This window comes from Eurosta solidaginis, chromosome 3 (assembly GCF_040869045.1).
Source record: "Eurosta solidaginis isolate ZX-2024a chromosome 3, ASM4086904v1, whole genome shotgun sequence".
NCBI lineage: Eukaryota > Metazoa > Arthropoda > Insecta > Diptera > Tephritidae > Eurosta > Eurosta solidaginis.
The window spans coordinates 254,300,316-254,323,941 of NC_090321.1; the positions used below are offsets into that span (position 1 = coordinate 254,300,316).

At 32.1% G+C, this 23,626-nt stretch overlaps 1 protein-coding gene across 2 annotated transcripts; it reads right to left on the bottom strand.

Moving 5' to 3' along the window:
• Positions 1–1,055: 1,055 nt before the first annotated feature.
• en (engrailed) lies at positions 1,056–23,408 on the bottom strand. Of its 2 annotated transcripts, none has more exons than XM_067778154.1 (3): positions 21,449–23,408; positions 5,657–5,754; positions 1,056–2,037 (listed from the first exon to the last, which is right to left on the bottom strand). In XM_067778154.1, the coding sequence occupies exons 1-3, from the start codon at positions 23,043–23,045 to the stop codon at positions 1,789–1,791; spliced, it is 1,944 nt and encodes a 647-aa protein (XP_067634255.1). In that variant the 5' UTR covers positions 23,046–23,408; the 3' UTR covers positions 1,056–1,788. The 2 variants fall into 2 exon arrangements, with proteins under 2 accessions (XP_067634255.1, XP_067634254.1); XM_067778153.1 differs by having other exon boundaries at positions 21,443–23,408.
• Between the last annotated feature and the right edge of the window lie 218 nt (positions 23,409–23,626).

Below are 23,626 nucleotides of genomic sequence, written 5' to 3' on the forward strand. Positions count from 1 at the left end.
CAGCTACTGTAAGAGAACGCTACCGTCAGCAAAAATTTCTACATCCAACACAGTTATTTGGGTTCCTGGTCACAGGCAAGATCATCGGTAAGTAACAATAAATCATCAAATAAAAGAGATTTACATAAGCCAAGATAAAACAATAACGGGGCACCGGCCTTTCGAGTGCAGAACTTTAGTATTTTAAGCTGCAAAGAAACCCTAAAATATTGTCGGTGCGACTGTGCAGCTATCGTTAATATAGCGCATATGATCCTGAGGGAGGTTTATGCTGCCTGAACTCAAGGAAGTGTTAACATGCCACATAAATAACATCAGTGTGTTTATTGGTAACACAAACCAACAATCGATGAACAGCAAAGGACTTGTGGTTTCAGAGTAAGTGTACTTAGGCTCGGTACCTCTGACTGAGCGGTGCAGTAGCCAAGGTTGGTAAACCCTGTAACTCAATTAATCGGAATCAATCTGGACCAAACGATCAAAATTTGAAGTTCTTTAAAGCAGTGATTGAAAATGCTATATTACTCGAGAATTTTTTGTTACGATGAAGCTCGTCGGAGAGCATAAGACATACTACCACTTTTTAATGTTGCGGCTGTGCTCTATGCTCTATTCGTATTCAGAGCAAGAGCAGTACCTAAGCTCATTTTACTGCTACTCTGGAGTGGCAAATGCAAGTGCTGCTCAAAAGCAACATGAAACAAATTTTTTGTTTAAAGAAAAATAAAAGTATGTATGTTTTTAATTTTTGAATATATTTTTATTGAACATATTTCATTTAACGTTTTTAATTTATTTTTTATATATGCATTATTTTAAAGTACATACATTTTTATTTTTTTTTTTTTCAATTTAGTTCAAATATTTTAATAGTAAATTTTTACACTTTTTTGCATATTTTGTGTAAGGCTTAAAAACTATAGTGAAAACAAATTTTAAATTTATATATGTATATTACAATGTTAATATTTGCTTATATAAATAAACGATCAAGTCTAAACACGCTTAAAATATTTCATAGCAATGCTTAAGAGCTAAATACTAAAGTTGCGCATACTAAAAATTGCTGAAGAAAATGAAAATTATAAAAAAATATATTAATTTAAGTGCTTAAAAACTTTAAGAGCAGACAAAAAAGACTGTTTGCTATAATACAATTGCAGGTATAATTGGGTTAATGATAAGGAGATGATTTATTTTTTGAATGAAAGAGTCGGTGAAGAGAGAAAGCTATAATATATAATACTTTTTACAATTATTTTGAATTAAATATTTCACTTAACACATTGGGTAAAATAAATACAAATATTTACAAATTTTTTAAGTGAAAAGAAAATCAGTTCAAACCACTGTACAGCAGATGAGAAGAGCAATGTTTGCGGATCAGTGGAGAGTTCTGGTAAAGGTATGTGAATTTTATTATATAGTTTGCAAGCAAAGTGAAGGTAATTTTGTTTATATTTTTAATTAAATTTGCTACTTAGCTATTTATTTGTGTTTTTTTCTTTATTTTGTTTCAATTGTTATATATTTTCTACCTCTTCTTTCTTCTATAGTTTGCTTTTCCTCATTATTCTTTATATCACATAACAAACTTGTCTTCGTTTCTTACTAAGCATATCATAGTTAGCTGTAACTATTTTTTTCTTGTTATCCGTCCCTTCTCATATTATTGCACGCTTCATTAAGATCAAAAGCACATACGAAGCTTTGACCGCGTGAAACTTTTCTTTACTCTCTTTCCAGAGTTTGCCAAGTTTCATGCGCAAAAAGTTTCACACAAGTAATTTATGGTATTTGCCCATTCATACGCATCTCCAACTCTTCCTCTTCTTTCGTTAGCGGTACTGTCGTATGATTATACAACCCTTGCGCCATTAATTGTAAAGCGAGTGGATTTTTAGAACCAGAAGATTTCTTGATTTTAGCACGTTTATTTTGAAACCAAATTTTTATTTGCGCCTCATTCAAACCCAACTCGGAGCTCAATTGTTGACGACGTCTTTCGGTAAGATAACGATTCTCATTGAATTCACGCTGCAATGAAATGAAAGAAAAACAGAAATCGTCAATAAATTGTTTCTATAAAATGAAAATAAAAAATGTTGATATATGTTAAATAAAGTACGCTAAATATTAGTAAACAATAACGTCACAACAAATGCCAGGCAAGTCCAATCAATTATTTGCGGTTAAATGCTTTCTAAAGTCGCAGGAATACATTAAAAAATAACAATTGTCCATAGGTAAGAAAAATCCTAGAGCAGCAGCCCCCCTCATGTAGTGAAAATAATATATTGACCATATCAAATTGGTAGCTGAACAATACATACACAAGAATAACGCATAGTGTAGTTAAGCAGGAGATGAAGACGATCAACAGTTGTGTGCGTGCATATGTAGATGTGGGAACATTAAACCGTTTTTTAGAAACAAAAAATTTGTGCAGCTTAAATTTTTAAGAGTTTTCTTTTTGCTGTAAAGCTTAGATAATAACAGCCGGGCCCATATCGTTCCATACAATTACCTAACGAAAACGAATTTCACTCAAAAGATATAAATAAAGATATACTATATAGATACTATTCGTTGAAGATTATAAATTATGGACTTATTGAGTATTTCTAGCCACTATTTCACATGTTTCCTTAATTCGATTCACCATTTCGGTGCTATTGCTTTGATTTGTGTAACACAATATGAGCTCAGGATTGTACGTACCGAATTTTTTTCATTGAAAATTACACTGGAGGAAACATATCTAGTGATATGAAACTGCGATCAAACTAATTGACTAAAGCATTTGAAATTTAAATGCCTGTCTTCTGTTTTGGAGCGGAATTCTGAAAATTTTTAAGGCTGGAAATAATAATGCATTTGAAAATATTGAGGTGAAGTGCGAAAAATTTTATTTTTCTTGGAGGAGAAAGTCTTTTCCCATTATTCTTAATTGTATAACTTCAAACGAGATATGAAATAGAGAATATTTACCATAACTTTACAAGAAATTTATTATGCCACAAAAATGTTCTACAAAAGCTTTTGATTTAATTTACTTCCACAAAATATATTCAAGTTATGCGAGCTTTGGTTTTGTGTTTTTTCATCAAGAACAACGCATTTTCTTACGAAAACTTCAAACTTCGGTAAATCGTTAAGTAAATTTTAAAAATTTCAAATTTTTTTCATGAGGGTTGGATCACCGCCTAATTTGGATTAAAAACAAATCGACAATTTTAGTATATACATATAAATAGGCAAGGACCAATATTTCCAAACTCATCTGGGTTAGAAAATATATTGAGTTTGAAAAAAGCTTTCCCGATAAATCAAAAACGAATTTCGATAAAAAAAATGCTTTACATTCTTTCAAATGTCTCAACACTTAAGGAACAGCTTGGCGACAATACTGATTTTCGTAGCATTAGGTTAAATACCTCACCTTTAAACTAGTACTTGAAAATAGTCGGTTGCGGTAAACAAACAACTTTCAATATAAATTATTCTGTCATTTAACTTTCTAAAAAAATATATTGAATAATATAATAATGGTTCATTTGTACGTGATAAAACTCAATAACAGTGTTACCATCGAAATATTTCTAAAAAAATTTTAACATTTTGGGTAAATTCTTAAACTTTAAAAATAATTTCTGATTAAAAATTAGGAATGTATAGAATAATACCAATCTCACACAGAGACTTAATGGAATCACAATTTCGTTAAATAAAATAATTAGATTTTCCTTATACAATTTTGGGGTATTTTTCATTTTTATACAGAAAGTGAGCGCGGTAATCAGTTAATTTTGAAAAGGAAAGATGTTATAAATAAAATCACAACATCTTCAACCGTTTTGAAGTCGATGCAAAGATTTTTAAAAGATTCGGGCGTCCTTAGTAGGCCACGCGCTGTTTTTTCAAGATATTTAAATAAATTTTAGCATTGTAGCTTTATAAATGACAGAAAAATCCCATTAAGTATTGAATAATCACAGAAATACGTTTTATTTTGAATTGGTTTTTACAGTAGTATTAGTCGCGGTCAAAAGAAGTAGTGTATTAAAATTCATTGCAATACATTTCACTAAATGATGGCCCCAATGAATGACCACCGATAAAGTCGATAGTGGCTACCGAAAAAATCAGATTTTTTTGTATAGAGGACTGAGTTCGATATGGGCTTCAATATAGAATACTTGACTTATTATTTCATTATACCTCTGTGTGAAATTTGCACAATTCTCACGATATGCTTGCGTAATTCAAATTCTTCCAGTTTTCATATTTCCCAGTATATAATCTGCACTGGTAAAAAAAAAATTTGGAATCAGTCTAATGCGCACGCCTTTTGAAGGCAAAAACTAGTTGGACTTAGCATTAGAATTGTAATTGTTTTATGTATTTGTTGTGGTTGATGCATGCTCAGCACGTAATCGTCTTAAAATGCACAGAGACTGGCATTGTGTCAGAGGCGTACTTAATTGGCTTAAAAGGTACCTAAGCCTGACTTCTAATGCCTAAGCTATGCAGTTTTAAAATATTTCATTTTCATTTCTTTGCTGCTTGGTTATTTTGCTACGCCCAACGGGTGATAAAACTAAATTGTGTTTGAGTGTAAATATTTTGTAAATATGGCTCAATAAATTTTAAAAAGGACGTTTTTGAATGTTGTGTGTATTTCGACACACGAAGAAACTTTCAGGGATGCTTCTTAAAACAATGGAGCTCCATTAAGAAAACGCATTTAGTAAACGGAAATAGCAAATATGACTTTTAGTTAGTACATATCGACTGTTGAGTGGAATATTATCCAATCTCAGTTGCCGTTTCGAAAACGTCATATCCCATAAAACTTTTGAAAAATGGCCTATCTCACGATTTGTTTGAAAAACGTACTATCTTACATACCCTTCAAAAACGCATGGGCACCAATTCAAAAAATTCAGACATTAATAGGGCAGTTATGAAAAATATTCTGAGATAGAGCGTTATTGGACCAAATTTTGAGATAGGGCGCTTTTGAAAAAATATTCTGAGATGAAATAGTTCTTTAAATTTAAAGAAAAATTAACTTTTTTCATCACTATTCGTCGAAAGGAAAAACGCCGGGCTATTACCTCTATCATATTTTTCCTTCTTTGGATAGCTTAATTATTAATATTTATTTTTCCAATGCCCATATTAAAACTCCTAATTAAAATATTTTTTAAGAAATATAAAAACTTTTAAATATTTGGCCTGAGAGTAATGTTTGCCTTCTAAGTAACTTTAGTGCGTAACTAAATTTTGTTTGATGTTCTTTATAACTGTTTTATGTTTTTTTTTACTAAACAAACTTAGTCTCCCTGAGGAGGATTCTAAGACAAGTTAAACCAGTATGAAGAAAAAAGTGAAATTAGTTTGCGGCTCCCAATCACAGGCTTAAAAGCTCAATGGGAAACCTTAATTAGAACTCTTAGTTAGTTAGAATAGCCAAATACATTTTAATCCAAATCGTCCCAAATTGATATAAAAAAAATAAAAAAATTTAATTCAGAATTAATATTAAAAATAGCTAAAATAAAGGCAGCCATAATATGTATACGATATCTACGTATAATTTAAACAAAGTTTTGTAGTTTAGTAAAAAAAAAAAAAATTATTTGATATTTACCTTTAAACGTGCCAATTGTTCGCTGGAGAATGCGGTACGCGGTCGTTTTTCGTCATTATTTTTATCCTTGGGTTGTTTGGGGCGACGGTAGCGTGGACCTGTAAGAAAAAAATAAACAAAATAAAAAATGAAAAATCTAAACAATGAAGTAGAAAAGGGGGCAATTTTTTTATGTCCTTGTCAATTTAAAAAAATTTTTATCTATACTTCTTAATTCTGCTAACAACAAACTTGACTCGACCCATATAGCGATCCGTGCTAGAGTGCAGTGAATACGAAGCTGAGCTCGGTTTAGTACCCCATTCTTTTTAAAGCGAATTGATGAAAGCTGGTCAAATATTTTAATGTTAAAAACCGTCTTAGTCTTTTGAATTTTTTTCCAACCTTTTCCCACATAAATACTTTTAGGTGTTTAAAACTACAAAAGAGTTGTACTTTTTGAGATTAAAATTTACAGCGTTGTAAAACTGTTTGATTTTTAATTGAAAATGTTGAACACTTTCAAACATTTTTTGAAATAGTTTTGAAATTTTAAAATATACGCAAAAAATGTAGATTGAAGATTTATACGTCTTCGAGCTAAGATTAGATAACAGAAATAGAAACGCATTGAAGTTGAAACAATATTAAATAAATATTTGGTTAAAGCGTACGAATGAATCGAAAAATCCAGGACTATAAAATCAAAAAAAATTTACATCACTTGTAGATACATATGGACATTAGGGAAGTTCTCATAAACCAAATGAATGATTTTCACCAGTCTCATTCCTTCAGATAGTAATACCCAGGACAAAAATATCACATATAAATCTTCGCCCCAATTAGAAACAGCGGTGAAACCGGAAAAAACGTTAATTTGTTTTATAATGACCACCCTAATATGCATACTTCATGAGTCTGGGCAAATGTACAGAATATTTTTTATTTAGTTACAGTATCTGTGTTCTCAAATGATATTAGGCATAAGTTTTCGCATAAACTGCTTATAATAAAACCTAAGAACTGGTACAGAAAGTTCTGCAAATTTAGAGCTCTCCAGTAATGGCGTTTAGGAATGACAAACTACGATTTGAATAAAATATTTTTGAATTGTTGTTTCAAGACATTTTTAAAAATATATTAGCTTAAAAATGCAAGCCTCCAACAACGATGAAATTAGTACTAATGAAGAGCTACGTAAAAAAAAATTGTATGAACATTTGGACGAATAATCCCAATGTTAGTTACAAAAAGTAGGCGAATGTCACAGGATCCACCTATTACACTGCGCGAAGAACAGAGGTGGCTTAATGAGAATAAGCCAAGAAGTGGCCACCCAAAGCGATGTTGCCAAAATAGCCAAAACCACACATGTGCAAGTCACACGAATCAAGCAGAGAAATTGTACTAAAACGTACGAAAAGAAAAAAGTTGCAATGCGAAATGAAAAGCATTTTCCTTGCACGTAAGCTCTACGAGAGCAGATTGGCAAAAAAAAAACGAACGACCAAATGTATTTGAAAATGGACCTAAGAACGTTGCCAGATACCCAGTTTTACCGCCTGCAGACTGGAGAATACATTTCAAATTCGAAAAAAAATCATCCAGATAGAAAAGTTTGGCAGAAATTTAGGATTTTGCAAGTTATTTCTGAAGGCGGGCATGAGTTCATGTCGTTCTTAACGATGGGAAACATCAACACAGACATTTACTCGAACGAGTGTGTTCCCAAAATATCTCCTACCACTCCTAAGCCCTTATTGCGCTCTGATAAAAGCAAAGGTTTTGAGAATAGAGAAACCAACAAAAGCCATTTTAGCAGTAAAAAGATGGTGGCGAACAGGAACGCTAAAGTGGGCAAAACCGTTTTACAAAACTTGATGTCGGATATCTGCAAACAAGTTCTGTCGTACGGACAGCGACGAATATATAGATACAATTTCTTTGCCTGTCAATGATTTCCATACTAATAGAAACAGAAATGCAAACAAAGTAACTATTAGCACTTTATGGGCATTTTTTAGTTTGTAGAACTTTTTTGTACCAGTCGTCTATTCTCTTTAGAAGAATTCCGTAGATAACCACACGTCATCATCAGGACACAGTTTGAAAACATAATTTACGCAACAACAAACATTATATTTATAGAATTATGACTGAACACCAAAGAATTTAAGCATGTTGAGAAATATGAAAGCAAAATTAAATTCTGCCGCACATGTCAATATATCAGCTGTCAGGCGATGACAGGCAGCTAGGCTAGGTTGCATGCCACAACAAACATCTATGAGGCAAATACATACACATGTGCATATATGCGTAGGAGGCTTATAATTTTGCCAACTAATTTATTCAAAAAATTGCTAAGGATAGTTTTTCTACATTTAGAGGCTATGACATTCATTGAAAACATTTTTTTGCTTAGAAAGATATACTTTGTAGTTTCACTTTGTGCTTTTGCGGTGTTGCTTAACATTTTTAGTATAATCTAATCAATATTTTCTGGTCGTTTCCGTTGCTAGCCCACGCTTCCTTCTTTCTTTACTCTGCGCCCCATTTGACATATGCAAATGTCAAATTCATTATAAAATATAATAATTAATTTTATTAATGATTTAATTAGCATTAACATGCATACTTATTTGTGCGAGCGTTCATGCAACTTAAGTATGAAAACTTAACCTTACATTAGTACTAGGGATGACAATCCCGAGATCCCGGTCTTTTTTAAGTTCCAATAATCCCGGGATGGTTCAAAAAAAGATTTTGATATCCATTTAAATAACTTAAAACTTGTTTCATAAGTACACCCTATTAGTAGCAAAACAAGCATTACATTGGGGGACAAAAAGATATAATACATCATTAGCAAGATTTATGTTATGAGTTTCTAAGGCTGACAACAGAATGGAAACTAGAAGCGTTGCTTTAATGTAAAGATAGAAAGCTTTGTAAATTACTTTCTATGGGAAAATTCTAAAAGTTGCCAGAGTTCCAAAAACGTTTTAAGCTTGTAAAATATATAAAAATAAAAATCGCTTCTCGCCTAGTTTAGCTTAAAGCGAGCACTTTTCCGTCAGTCTAAGAATTTCAATTGCACAGGAAATTTATCTGAAGTCAATTTTCCCAAATTGGTTCATGTTTTCGAAATGTTCGTGTCTAAAATTTCGACAAACTCATGCCGACAAAAATCCAAATAAATTTTGTAACCAGAAACAGGACCATACTTTCTGGAAGGTTTCGACGTGGTGCACACGAATCTGAGTCAAAGCAGACCCGGCATTTTAAGTATTTAAGATATTCTAACCTAAAAGTGCAAAAAATACATTTAGTTGGAAACATTTGTGGTCATGCCCCTTCTACATTTTTTGTTTGCTTTTAAGATCATTATTTCTCCAGAAAGTAGAGAAATTAAAAGCAGCTCGAAGTTGCATATGATCATCCAAACAGGAAAGGTGTGGACTGAAGCGTGAGGCTGCAAAATGTCTAAGATCATGTGCAAATCCTACGACATTAGACTCACAAAGTGGTAGTCGCACGATGGGCATACTATCTGGACACTGCCTTTTGGCGTCACATGCTTATAAGTTAGGCCTTGTCAGTAACAGCAAATATTGGAAATGCGAGCTGCACGAAGAAAGAGTTGAGCACGTTCTGCGTTCGTGTCGTACGCTGGCCAAGTCAAGGGCAGCAGAGCTGCCAGGTCTCGAGGCAGGAATTAAGCTTACTCATAGAAAACTTCTAGTACATGCCAAGACGTAACAGTTATTCTAAAACAACAGTACTGGCACCTGATTTGGGTTCTTACGTTTGGTCGTCAAACAAATTCTTGTAACATTATGAACACATTCAACCTATGTAAGGTCTTTATTGACCGGCCAGTTCAACCTAACCTTCTTCTGAAAGTACAAAAACTAAACTTTTAGAAAATCTTTTTTTGCTTCTGAAAAATCGTCTATTGAATTTTCTGAGTATGACAAATTCATCAATGTGTTGCAATTTTTGTGAAAAACCACATTGAACCAAAAAAGTGCATGTATACTAAGAAAAGGTGCGTATATTTTAAGAAATGTTCATTGAAAACCTCTCCAAACATCGTATTCATAGAATTTAAGAATATAAATACAATCAACAAATTTAGTCAAGCAGCTTAATGAATATGGTTCTTATATTATAAGAACGAAGTTTTATCATAAATAAAATTTAAAGAATTTTTTCTTAGATCATACGCAAATTTCCTAAATTATATGCAATTTTTCTTTAATTTTAAGAAAAAATCGGAGTGAATTTCTATGAACATGTACGTTTTTAGTTCAGTATATAATGGAATCTATATAGGCTAAATTTCGGGAAACTCCCGCGATTGGAGTTTCAGTTCCAAAAAATCCCAGGAGGCAAAAAATTCATAAAACCGTCATCTCTAATTAGTATATACATGCGATTGCCTGTATCTTCGAAACACCATCATAAGCTGCAAATTAAGTTGGTTACTTCTTATATAGTCATACGTCGATTTGGTTAGTTCACTACTTGGCTGTCCAGTTTTTAGTAAATAAATATCTATTTTTTTATATATTTTTATTACCACCTTCAAATTTAGCTAAGGCCTGTCGTTTCGGCAGCCTAATTTGTCAGCTGTCAACAGCGACAGCAACTAAACTATTTTATGTGCTCAAAGTTGTACGTCAATGTGCCTTGTGCTATGCGCAATTTTTAGTTTATGCCTCAGCAGCATTAATAATATTGTTAATTAATTTTTGTGGAACACAAAGCTGTTTTGCTACTTATTGTTGCAACATTTCGTAAAAAAAAGCAAACAAGAGAAGAGGAAGACACAATAGCTTTGTAGGTAAACAAAAAATTGCGTCTACGGATAATTAAATGAAACCATCAAAATGAGTGAAATGACAAAAATAAGAAACAAAAAAGAGCAACGCTATGCAAATTAAAATACAGCTGAGTTGCACAAATTATGAGCCAAGAAACAAAAAAGATTTACAAAATAATCGAGTATATAGGTACAAATGTACGTAGTATTACGAAATAAAACGTGTGAAATGCTACCTTGAGCCCATCTGAAGGTGTTGATGGAAAAAATAACAATATTTAATCAAGTAAACTAATATGTTGTTTGTGTGCCAAAAAATAAGATCTAATTGGCTTTTTGATAGCTATGAAACTTTCTCGATCCAATTTTCGCTGATACAAAAAAACTTAAAAGTATATTCTATGTATGATATTACGACTATCCAGTACAATCTAGAACCCAAAATGAAAAAAAAAAAAACAGTTTCCTCACATAGATCGAATCTGTCTTTCCAACGTCATGAGTGTCCCACTATAAATTTAACTCCTTAGGGCCGTTCTCACCATCTACAGTGAGTCAAGTATCTTAGAGTTATCGAAATTCTCGTTTTTTTTCATGCTAACTGAAGCATCGACCGCTAGTTAAGTGCAGGGGAAAGGTATTAACAAAAAAGTAGGTGTTTTGTTGGTTTTCGTTTAACTGGGAATTGGTCACCCTGTACTAATGAAAACGAAAAGGTTAAATAAAGCTCACCATCTACAGTAAGTCAGTTATCTTTAAGTTATCGAAATTCTCGTTTTTTCTCATGCTAACTGAAGCATCGACCGCCAGTTAAGTGCAGGGGAAGGGTATTAACAAAAAAGTAGGTGTTTTGTTGGTTTTCGTGTATTCACAATAGATTTTTACGATTTGTTCTACAAAATATTAACAATTGACGATTTAATTGCAAGTTGGTCACCTTCTACTGATGAAAACGGAAAAGTTAAATGCAGCTATCTGAAGGATTGCTATGCTCCAGATAAACTCTAGCTTAACCATAGATGGGGCAAATTGCACTTTTTCTGGTTTAGTGACTTGTGAAAATCTACAAGTTTTGATTTAAGTCTGGTTTGCATCTCTATCTGAGAGAGGGTGCGGTATTTGGAATTATAACTGATATATGTACGTATAAAGTAGGGTGATCCATATTGTTTGACTTTTAAAAATTGCCGGAGCGCCCTGTTCTGTGATGTTCAAACGTTCGTTATTAACATCAATATTATACTCTAAACAGAATGTTAGAAATTTCAATAACAATCTATGGGTCTATTTTCAAATTCACTGTTTTATATGCATTAGCTATAGGTAAAACTTCGCCGTGAATCCAAATATCTAGCTATATCAACCAATTTGTGCCAGACACACAAAAAACAATTAATTTTTTGTATACAAATTGTCGCTTTCTTTGTCTTTATATTTTAGTCGTAACTTTTTAAAGACTTTTGTAGAGCTTTAAAAACTTGCCGGATGATATATACAATAATTGGCTATTGATTGCAATAGAAAACCGGAAATTTCGTCGGTTACTTGACGTTCATGCTTAGATATGATAGCCTTTACTAAAAGGAAAGAAGATTTTTTGAGTTATTTTGAAATTTGATTTAACCAAAATAAATAATAAGTTTACAAATCCTCCGATATAACACTTTAGACCCATTCAATCTATGTGAGTTCTTTAAAGACCGGCCTTTTTAAACTAATCTTCACAAATCTGCAGTTTTGCCGACTAGATTTTTATATTCTTAATTTTTTTAAGTAAATTTAATAGCTTTTAGAAAGAAAGTATAAATAATTTAAACTCCGAAAAGTTATAGTGGAACAAATTTTCAATTCAATGCAAATTATTATTATTTTTATATATCTCAACTTATTTTTCGGCAATTTTTTTAACCAAATCAAAATTTTCTATCTAATGAGTCAAAGCTCCGGCCAAACCTCATAAAAAGAAATTTCTGTTGCATATTTGACATTGAAACAAATCAAAATAGTCTTGACGTAAATAAAAAGGCATCGCACCGAATTAAAAAAGGTTATTTAAATAGGGATCGCACCCTAATATACAGTAGGTTATATATTTATTCGACGAAAAACACACCAACAGCGATAATTTACATAGATTATAATTAAGTCCATAAATTGATATTAAGATTTTTTCTTTTATTATAACTAAAATTTTATTTATTAATAATTGTTTATAATTTTCAAATATGACTTGTCCCTCCCGTCACAAGCTGAAATGAGCTTATAATATTTGTGGTAAATACTTTGTTGAAGTTAAAATAAAGATTTTAAAAATTGTTTGTTGTTTCTTTATTAATCTTCATAGAAGTTGATTTTTTTGTTCCAACCGTCATTATTCGAAAATGTTAATTTCAGAAGTCAATTACATCGTATCACAACGTATGAACCCATAAATGACAAGACTTTACATCTTCATTAATACGAGGCTTAAGAACTTTTACAAAATTTTAATCGTGAAAATGCGCCACCCTTCACATTGGAATACCCCATATATCAATCATAAGGCTATCTAAATATAACCGAGGACTATTTTTTTTTTAGACATAGCCATTTATGCATCCACAATAATTGGAATATTTTTCTATCTTCACACACAACTCAAATTTAACAGATGTCTACATATTTATAAAAGTTGTTTGTATGTATGCAATGCTTGGGTTGCTTTTGCTGTTGTTAATTGATGAGTTAAGTGCATTTTTATCGGTTTGAATTGATTTTTAATTTGCTGCTGATTGAAATATGAGCAGCGAGCGAGAAAAAGTTGTTAGTATTTGAAATAAAAAAAAAAAATGAAAATATAAGATGTATATACATATATGTATGTATATGAAAAAAACGAGGTTAAATGCTACTTAGTAAGTCTGTATAAGGCAGATGAAAACTTACTTAATGTAGGCATGCTAAACATCAACATTTTATAACGTTATTGGTTTGTTATAAAAAATATATATACATAGGTACCTATACGTATTTTTTTATGAAATTTGGCACTGCTTTGATGCGAAATATGTATAGTTTATATTAACTATAAAAGAGATATGTACAATATAGGTATGTATGTAAGCATACTTAACAAAAAAATCCCCTTAAAACATTTAATTATTTATTTATAATTAAAAGCAAAACGCAATTCATTAGCAATAAAATAATGCATTCATCAGCAGGCAGACATTTTCGTAATTTACAACTAATTAAAAACAATTATAACTCAACACTTTGCACTAATTGGATAATTAAAAAAAAGTAGGTATCTGCTAGCTGCAGCCAGTGGCAGCTACATATATACATACAAACATACATTTGTTTTGTTTATTTCTATTGCAATCTTGATTTACTCCTTCGTTTCAAAGTTGTAATGGCGTTAAAGCTTCCGTTTGCCTCAAGAAACCCTATAATTTAGTTGTTAATAACGGCTTAATAAACGTTAATATGCACCTCGTCGCACACATATAAGCATATCACTTAGTTGTTGTTGTCATAGTTGTTGTTAACACGTTATTAACGCCAAGCGTCTATTAATTCTAGCTAATTTCTCAGTTGCAACGAACGGTTTAAACAAGTGCTAACACTTAGCTTCAGTCTCCGCCTATGTTGCATATATATTAAGTCATTTACAATTAGCAAATCAAAAAATTAACAACTTTAAGTCGGCAACAAAAACAACAAGTGTATGAAAAATATATAAATATAGTTAAAGCTTCTGATTCAGTATTGGAAGTAGTATTTACTGGCTATGGGTGCGTACTTGCGTATGAAAAAGCTACAAACAAAAATACTAAATTAAAACTCACTAAAATGGTATTTAAAAATAAAAATGTTTGAAACAAATTAAATTTTTATCCAATTTTTTTTTTCTTTATTTATTTATGTAGAATTTTCGAACCTTTTAACTAGTAAGACTGATGTTCTAATCCTATTAGATGGAATTTTCTAAAATTTTTATACTTTTTGATTTTTCAAATTAAAAAAAAATGTGGAAAATCAAATAAAAAAAAATATTTTTATTTTTTTTTTGTTTTTAATTTTTTTTCTTAATTATTTATGTAGAATTTTCGAACCTTTTAACTAGTAAGACTGGTGTTCTAATCCCATTGGCTGAATTTTATAAACTTTTAATAATTTTTGATTTTTCAAATTAAAGAAAAAATGTGGAAAATCAAAAAAAATTATTTTTTATTAGTTTTTAATAAATTTTTTTTTTCTTAATTATTTTTGTAGAATTTTCGAAACTTTTAACTAGTAAGACTGATGTTCTAATCCTATTGGATGCAATATTCTAAAATTTTAATACTTTCTGATTTTTCAAATTAAAGAAAAAATGTGGAAAATCAAAAAAAATTATTTTTTATTAGTTTTTAATAAATTTTTTTTCCAAATTTTTTTTCTTAATTATTTATGTAGAATTTTTGAACCTTTTAACTAGTAAGACGGATATTGTAATCGTATTCCAAGAATTTTCAAAAATTTTAATACTTTTTGGTTTTTCAAATTAAATAAAAAATTTGGAAAATTAAATGTCTGCAAAAAAAAAATGCACAAAAATCCAGCAAAGATATGAAAATGAATCATAAAACTTACTATAAAAAATTTGCTTTAGGACTCATGGCAAATTACTACCTTTTGACTGTTGTACTAATCGTATTGAAAATGTTCAGTTACTCTCAAATTATTTCCACCCTTGAATAGAATATCACCATATCGCGGCAGCCAAATCAAAAACTTCCTTTGCAATAATTTTTTAAATGAAACAGTTTTGAAGTTTACAAGGTCTCCTATTTGTCGTATTTGCTCTGTTTTAAACAAATTTTATAAAAGAAACCATGTAAACAATCTAGGACTTAATATTATACAGAATTCGACACTCTTAGGAACTAATTAGTTTCTCAGAGTTTTTTTTTTTGTCTAATTTCCTATATCAGGTTTTTATTGAAGAATATCCCATCTGGAATAAGAACTACCTAGATAGATATCTCACTTTTTCGCTGCTCCATCATTTAGTTTATTTAAGATTTTTATTGAAGAATGATCCATCTTAAATTTGATTTCAGAACGATCTATATAAACATCGGGTTGAAGAATGCGCTCACTTGGAATTTCGTTTCCTGAACATCCAATCTCAACTGAAAATGCTTAGAATTTATGCTAAGATGGTGATTTTTTAAGCAAGTTGTGAAATAAATTATGAAACAATCAGTTTTATGGATTTATAATTCACTTGATACAACATATTTTTAACTGTTCTTGTAATCGTGTTGAAAATTTTCAGTTAGTCACAATTCAAAAAAACCAAATCAAAAACTTCCTACCTCATAATTTGTTTATTGAAAAAAACTTTTAAACTCACATAGGAGAGCTTCAATTTATCGTATGTGCTCTGTTTTAAACAAATTTTGCATATGTAGGTAAACATTGAAACTTTATAAGACTTAAGATTATTCCAGAATTCGATGCAATTGTGAACTAGTACTTAAATACCTCAAAGTTTTATTTTTTTTTTTTTTCAAATATGTCCTATATCAAATTTTTTTATTGAAGAATGTCCCATCCTAAATAACAGCTACTTAAGTAAGTCAATTTTATTATTATTACTATTTATTAATTTTTTTTTTTTTTTTGAAAATATGCCCTATAACATTGTCCCTTTGTATTGTCTGTTTCAAAAGCGGTCTATACAAGAATTTGATTCAAGGACGGTCTCTCCCACAATTTTTTTCCTAATATAGAAGATTTTCTGTAACATATTCTGAAATAGAACGCTCTACAAGCAATTTGTGAGAAAGGATTCTAACAAACTTTGATATAAGTCGTGAAACCCAGTTGATTCTTCTCAGCTTTCTCTTAAGTTTGCGTGTCTATTTCACAAAATATTTTCCTCTGAATAAGAAAATAGTCATTCTGCAAAGCTTCAAGTTACCTAGTTCAAAAGTTGGAATTTAAGAGTGCAACATGAGGTAAACATTTTTTCCAGAAAAGAAAACGCCATTAGTTAGCCTATAGATTGAGTATAGGACACATTTTTTATGCTCAGGGTCAATTTCATATTTAAAAAGGTTCTTTGGCGGAGTTCTGTTTGATTTAATAACTAATATCTTCACCAATTAATCTGAAGTTTTTGGTTAATAATTTATTTTCAATAATTGGAAATCGCTTTTTTTTTCAAATTAATATTTTTTAAATATCTTGAAAACTAGTTTCAAAAAATGATCGAATAATCGTACACCCTAATGTATGTATTACATGTATACCTGTACACACTATATTTACACAAACCTAGCTATGTAATTTAAAAGTCCCAACACGAAAATAACGGCATTTAATAAATTGTGAGGCAACGGGAGGTTTGGCAGCGCCTCAGCCCATTCACTTAATTATGCACAATCACAAACACACACACTCGCTCCTTTCAATTCTTCATTGTTGCAATCATGCATTCATTTAGTAAATCATTTAAATGATTGTTGGCTTGTCAAATATAGCTCAAGCCAACAGCTGCTAACAGGAAATCAAAAAGGTGTTAATTACATACTACATAAATATTTTTGCCAAAGCTTTTGTTTTCATTTTTAATTATGTATATTTGCTTTTCTCTCTTCACAATATTTATCTCTAAGATTTTTAAGTCAGCTTCATCATATCTACAGCAATGATTGTTGTTTTTTGTTTTAGTTAAAAATGTTTATTTAGGTTCCAATCAGAAATGTATGCGCTTAAACAAATACAACAAAAAAAAACAAAATTTTCAGTCGCTAATGAGGAGTTTAATTTGAAGAATATTAACTATTCCTTCTTTCAATTAAATTACCGATTTAGCAGAGAAGACTTATGTACAAGTCCATGGAGGGGCTATTGAATATTAATGGCACCAGGAAAATCAATGTAGAATGATTGGACACACAATTTTTTTTTCTGTTGATAACAGAGATTTTTTAGTTATACACTTAAATGATGGCTCTAAAACAGATATCTGTGTAAATTCTTAGATGCAAAGATTTCGGGGAATCTTGGTTTTTTAATAGCAGAATAAAACCTTTTCAATGTTTCTGGAATTTTCTGGTTGTACGAACTTCGGACTCATATAAGTCTAAGACTCTATAGTTCACCGTGTTCTTTGGCTCGGGGAGTGGATGATAGATTTAGTTTTCTTGAAGAAAATAACTTCTCCTCCATAAAAATATGTTCGAAGATGCGTAGCTTTGTTCCCAGTCAAATAAAATTTATAAAATTGTTTATGAAATTACATATCGACTGAGTTATTTCGCCTTGCAAAATCTTTGCGTCAAATAGAAACGAACAACTTTAGTTTATAGTAAATCTTCAATAAACTTTAAATGATTTACAATGCAGTTTTCGAATTTGTGAGATATTTCCATTCATATATGTACATATATTCTTAGTACGAAATACATATATCTATTACGATTTTAGACTTCTAAATAACGGAAACGTGACGACAGTTCTCGTATCTCGATTGTTAATTTTGTTGGATCCATGGGTAGTATCACAGAACACGAATATTGATAATGTTTTCATCAAAGTTCCCATGATATGCACACATATACATAAGTAAATATCTAGAAAAAGAACCGTATTTCACTATCATCGCGAGTTTTATCGATAATTATCTCATCTGACCAATCTGCTACGAAGGATACCAATGATTAATTAACTTTAAACAAATTCACCCTACGGAATTTAATGAAAAAATCGGGATCAAATCATTTTATAGATCATTTCGGCATATTTATTGGTGGTTATATATTTAGCGCATAATTTTGTTAGTTCAAAGTTAGTAAGATTCCAAAAAACTTAACGTTTCTGGAAAAGTTTACATGATCTTGAAACCAAAATTAAATTTCCGTGGTTTGACCGTAATTTTATGTTTGCAATTTATTGTGAAATTTTAAACTATTGCTGGTTTTTCTTTTGTTTTTTGTTTTTTATTTTTATTTGTTATTTGGATTCAAATAGTTTGCGTTTTTTATACAATTTGGGTTTCCTACATACCCCTACGAAAATAACATAACAAGTTAGAAGCATTCAATATTTTAAAATTAAAGGCTTGAAATTTGAAGATTCGTATAAAAATTCTTGTTGCGAAGTATAACGATAAAATTTTGTTTTCTCTCACCGTGTAATTAAGATCACACTATATCGGTTGCCAGTTCGAAAACGTCTCGTCACAAAACTAGTTTTAAGAAAACGCTATCTCAGAGTCATTTTTAAAAACTTTACTCTCTAGAACTCTCTTTAAAGATGCCCTATATCAGAATGTTTTCCATAAATGTGCTATCTCAGATTGAACCTTATTGAACATATGTTCTGAGGTAGAACGTTCTTCAACCGAATTCTGTGATAGGGTCTTACTGAAAAAAATTTTCATATGAGGCAATTCCAAAAAAAAAGAAAATGTTACAAGCCAACAGATACAGTATTTCCTGTTCATGAAAAGTATTGGAAACCTTATCATTATACTCGAATTTTTAACAGTGTATGTGAATATATATATGTATATATAGATACACCATATACGGGGTATTCCATCCCATTTCGACCAATTTTGAAGCCGACCACTTTAGAATTGGCTGAAAGTTTTTCTTCTTTTTCTAGCTTACGAAAGACGTTTTTCAGAAGTTTTTCAAATTTTTTCATCCAACTCAAAAAAAGTTATGAATTTTTAAAAAAACATCGTTTTTGTTTTCAAAATGCTATAACTTTTTCAAAAATTGACCATTTGGGATCTTTCTTTTTTAAATTTGTTTTTAAATGTACTTTTCGGAAAAAATTCAAAAAAATTTTTAAGTTTTTTTGTAATTTTTCAGTTTTTAGAGATTTTTCGAATTTCGCACTTTTTTTTCTCATAAAAAACTTCGATCACTTCTGCAATCATCCCCACTAATCCCGAAGTGGGCCGAGAATTTTTTTTTTTTTTTATTTAATTGAAAAAAAAAACTTTAAAAATTTTTTTGTATTTTTTCCGAAAAGTACATTTAAAAACAAATTTAAAAAAAAAAGATCCCAAACGGTCAATTTTTGAAAAAGTTATAGCATTTTAAAAAAACACCGTTTCTTTAAAAAAACTCATAACTTATTTTGAGTTGGACACCGTTTTTTTTTTCAAAATGCTATAACTTTTTCAAAAATTGACCGCTTGGGATCTTTTTTTTTTTTAATTTGTTTTTAAATGTACTTTTCGGAAAAAATACAAAAAAATTTTTAAAGTTTTTTTTTTCAATTAAATAAAAAAAAAAAAAAATTCTCGGCCCACTCCGGGATTAGTGGGGATGATTGCAGAATAGATTGAAGTTTTTTATGAGAAAAAAAGGGCGAAATTCGAAAAATCTCGAAAAACGGAAAAATTACAAAAAAAACAAACGTTTAGGCGCCGCTGCTATAACCATTCAGCCACCACAGCGGTTTTTTGTTTGTCTTCATTAATCCTACTTCTATTCTGGTTCGTGCCAATTGATATTCACACCACTGCGACATCTGTTGCAGAATAGCTGTGAAAATTGGACTTGTTTGTTGGCAATGCTGCCATAGTGTCATATTTTATTGACACTTTTTTCCCCGTGCTCTGGGATGTATTAACAATTTTTGTTGTTATATCGGCCTACTGATTTTAAGATCGCGGGTTCGAATCGAGCTCAAGAGCAGTTCCCGAAATGGATCTATACAACGAGCTTTGGCAGTTGTCTAAAATTTTTTCTTTCATCTATTCTAATTTAAAAATTTTTTCAATTAAGAAAAAATTTATCATAACAATAATAATGATAAAAAATTATTGTTAGGCCTTGAGCTCGATTCGAACCCGCGATCTTAAAATCAGTAGGCCGAAATAACAACAAAAATTGTTAAAAAAAACAAACTTTAAAATTTTGTTTTAAATTTTTCCCGAAAAGTACATTTAAAAACAAATTAAAAAAAAAAAGATCCCAAACGGTCAATTTTTGAAAAAGTTATAGCATTTTGAAAACAAAAACGGTGTTTTTTTAAAATTCATAACTTTTTTTGAGTTGGATGAAAAAATTTTAAAAACTTCTGAAAAACGTCTTTCGGTAGCTAGAAACAGAAGAAAAAGTTTCAGCCAATTCTAAAGGGGTCGGGTTCAAAATTGGTCGAAATGGAATGGAATACCCCATATATACCTATATGTATCCCCTTATAAATTTTCTACAAGTCAAGTTGGCATTATCAATTGGATTTTGCTCTTTGTTTAAACAACATTCACACATTTCATAGGCCAAATCCGATATTGCATGTTTTTGTTGTATTTATTGTCACAAAAAATTTTCACTTAGCGCACAAGCATCAAAGAGATGCAACACACATTCCCACATACCAATGTAAGATATAAAATAGACCTTTAATGTAAACATTGATACTCCACACAGCATGTGGGCGTACTTTGAAAACGAAGGACATGCCGCCAGACGATGTCCTTCTTCGTTGGTGTTTCAATCTCGAGAGTGAAAAAAAAATTGTTCAGGACATTAACTGTTATTTTACACTGCTAACTTGACCTTGCTAATTTTATTTCATAGATGGATTTTTTTGTTCTTGTGATTCTTAAATAAGTTTTTTTTTGTATAAAAATAAGGCGGGGGTATTTGAAGTTGATTGCAATGGTAGACGGAAGGGAAGTTGTTATTGCAAAATGGCTACACGGGGCTTAGACTGTTGGAGGACCCAAATGATAAATAGTTGTGTTAAAAAGATTTGATATGAAAATCTAGTTTTCATGGCCGAAGTGGCCTTGTACAATTTTTTTTTTGAAAGAATTATTGAAGGAAGTATGCAAAACTTTTTTAAAATTGACGTAGGTACAATTTTTGTACATATTATTTTTAAAGAACTAAGTACAAAAGAGGGCCTTCAAAGTCTAGCGCGCAACTTTCCTATTTCTACTACTCCACACATTGGTAATTTCTCAAACTTACACTTACCCGAGCTCGGTCTATCGCTGTAGCGCGTGCAATACACCCACGCCGGCCACATTTCATTCTTTCCACCCTCTGTTGTTGTAGACCCTGTTTCAGAGCGTGTATCATCTGATGATTCCATGCCCGAATCACGGCTAATAGCCGATGGTGGTGGTATCGGTTGTGGGCTACTGCATTTACTAAGCGGCATACGGCTGGTGGGCGAAGAGTTTAATGAACCACTCGCCGACATTGACGATGATGCTGTCGACGAAGCGCTTGATGCATTGGAGCCAGGTGGCGGACTGGCAATACTAGACGCGTTTGTCGATGATGCCGTTGATGCGCCAGAGCACGTGGACACTGTTACAGATTGACCAATTTGTGAGACCGCTTTGCAAAGTGAGCCCAATGCTGACTTTTCCATTGCGCTAATACTGCCAACGGTATTTGCTGCACTAGGTATTATGGAATCATTACATTTTAACGCTGGCGCTGGCGGCAAAACACCGCTACGGCGCATACGACTATTCACAATCTCTTCATGTATGCGTGGATATGCGGCAGGATTGAAACAATTCAAAAAGTTGGCGCGCTCCAACATCATTGCAGCGGTAGCGGCTGCAGCAGCTGCTTGTTGCTGGCGACTCAACTCCAAGAGGTCGACGCGCGTGAAAGCGGATGGCGTGGCGGAGCGTGAATGATCGAAGGGTCGAAAAATGCTATTTGTTTGGTAATGCGTTTGTTTGGCTACAGCGGCTGCTTGTGCCGCTACCGCCGCCGCTGCTGCTGTAGTAGCAGTGGACGTTGCACAATTGGCTTGTGGTCGGCACGCTGTCTCATTGCCACCAAAGCGATCGCTTAAAATATTTGAAATGGAGAAGGCGAGTGATGGTTTGGCGGATTGTTGATGTGCGGGTGGTGGCGTGCGCTGCGTTGTACCATGCGGTTTATCATCAACCACGTCATCCACATCTATGTCATCTTCTTCGTCTTCGTCCTCATCCTCCGCCTCATCATCTTCATACTCAGTGTTATGTCCACGCGCTCGTACGCCATTACAATGCGAGTCCGTATGCACATAATCGCTCATAATCGAATCAATTTCTTCTTCTTTGATAGTCATTGTTGAGGCTGGTGTGGATGATGGCGTTGAGTTGGTGCCAGGTGAGGCCACCAAACGCTGTTGCAGTGCAGCTGCATGATTGGCGGCAGCTAAAGCGCTTGCTGTTGCAGCTGCATCAAAACCCGCATGTTGATGATGAAATGCGGCAACATTAACCAATTGTTGCTGATGCAGTTGCTGTAATTGTTGTAAGTGATGTAGGTGTTGCAATTGTTGATGTTGATGATAGAGTGTGGCGGCTGCGGCGGCATTAGTAGCGACTGCATTTACAGGATTCGCAGGCAACATTGTGGGTGATGTTGCAACAACGGCAACATGTGGCGGAGGCGGTGGTGGCGCATGTGAATGTAGGCTCATATCCAAAATGGTTGCAGTGGCAGTGGGGCTGTATTGCAGATGATGCGTTTGTTGGTGTTGGCGCTGCTGGTGTGGTGATTGCGGTAAACCAGGTGGACTTGGTGCTGATTGCGGACTACAGCGATCCTCTAAGGCCATTGGTAGTGCCGTAGCTATTTTGGATGTGAGTGTGCAAGTACAGTGGCGTAAAATTTTGATAATAAATTTTTTTTTAAACACACAAATTGCAAATACATACAATTTTTTTGCATATATTTTTGAATAGAAATTTTTTTAAATTGTCACACTTGCATAAGTTGAAAAATTATTTGTTTTAAACTTTTTCTTGTCTTATCACCAATTGTTGTATATAAACTTGTTTTTTTTTTTTGTTATATTTCTAACACTTGTCATTTATCGCATAAAAAGGCGTTCACTTTTTTTTTTTTTTAATAATTTTACTGCTTCTATTTCTTCACTTGTTTTTGTATTCTACTCTTTATATTAGTACGTACGCTCTTAATATACACGCCAGCGACTCATACGTCTGTTCACGTCGAACGCAACGAGTAAATTAACTAATCACAATTGCTTATCGCCCCAGTACAGCGACAACTTCAACAAACGATGACGACTTCAACAATGCTGAGCGACAGTCACAGTCAGTTACACAGATTGAACTGTTAAGCCTGTCAAACAGGCTGCCAAGCAAACAGGCATTTAGATAGGCCAATGTTCCC

Coding starts and splice junctions, on each gene's coding strand:
- en (XM_067778153.1), bottom strand. CDS start 23,045: ATGGCCTTAGAGGATCGCTGTAGTCCGCAATCAGCACCAAGTCCACCT. Junction 5,755..21,442: donor TAGACCGAGCTCGGGTAAGT/GTAAGTTTGAGA, acceptor TTTTTCTTACAG/GTCCACGCTACCGTCGCCCC. Junction 2,038..5,656: donor AACAATTGGCACGTTTAAAG/GTAAATATCAAA, acceptor ATTTCATTGCAG/CGTGAATTCAATGAGAATCG.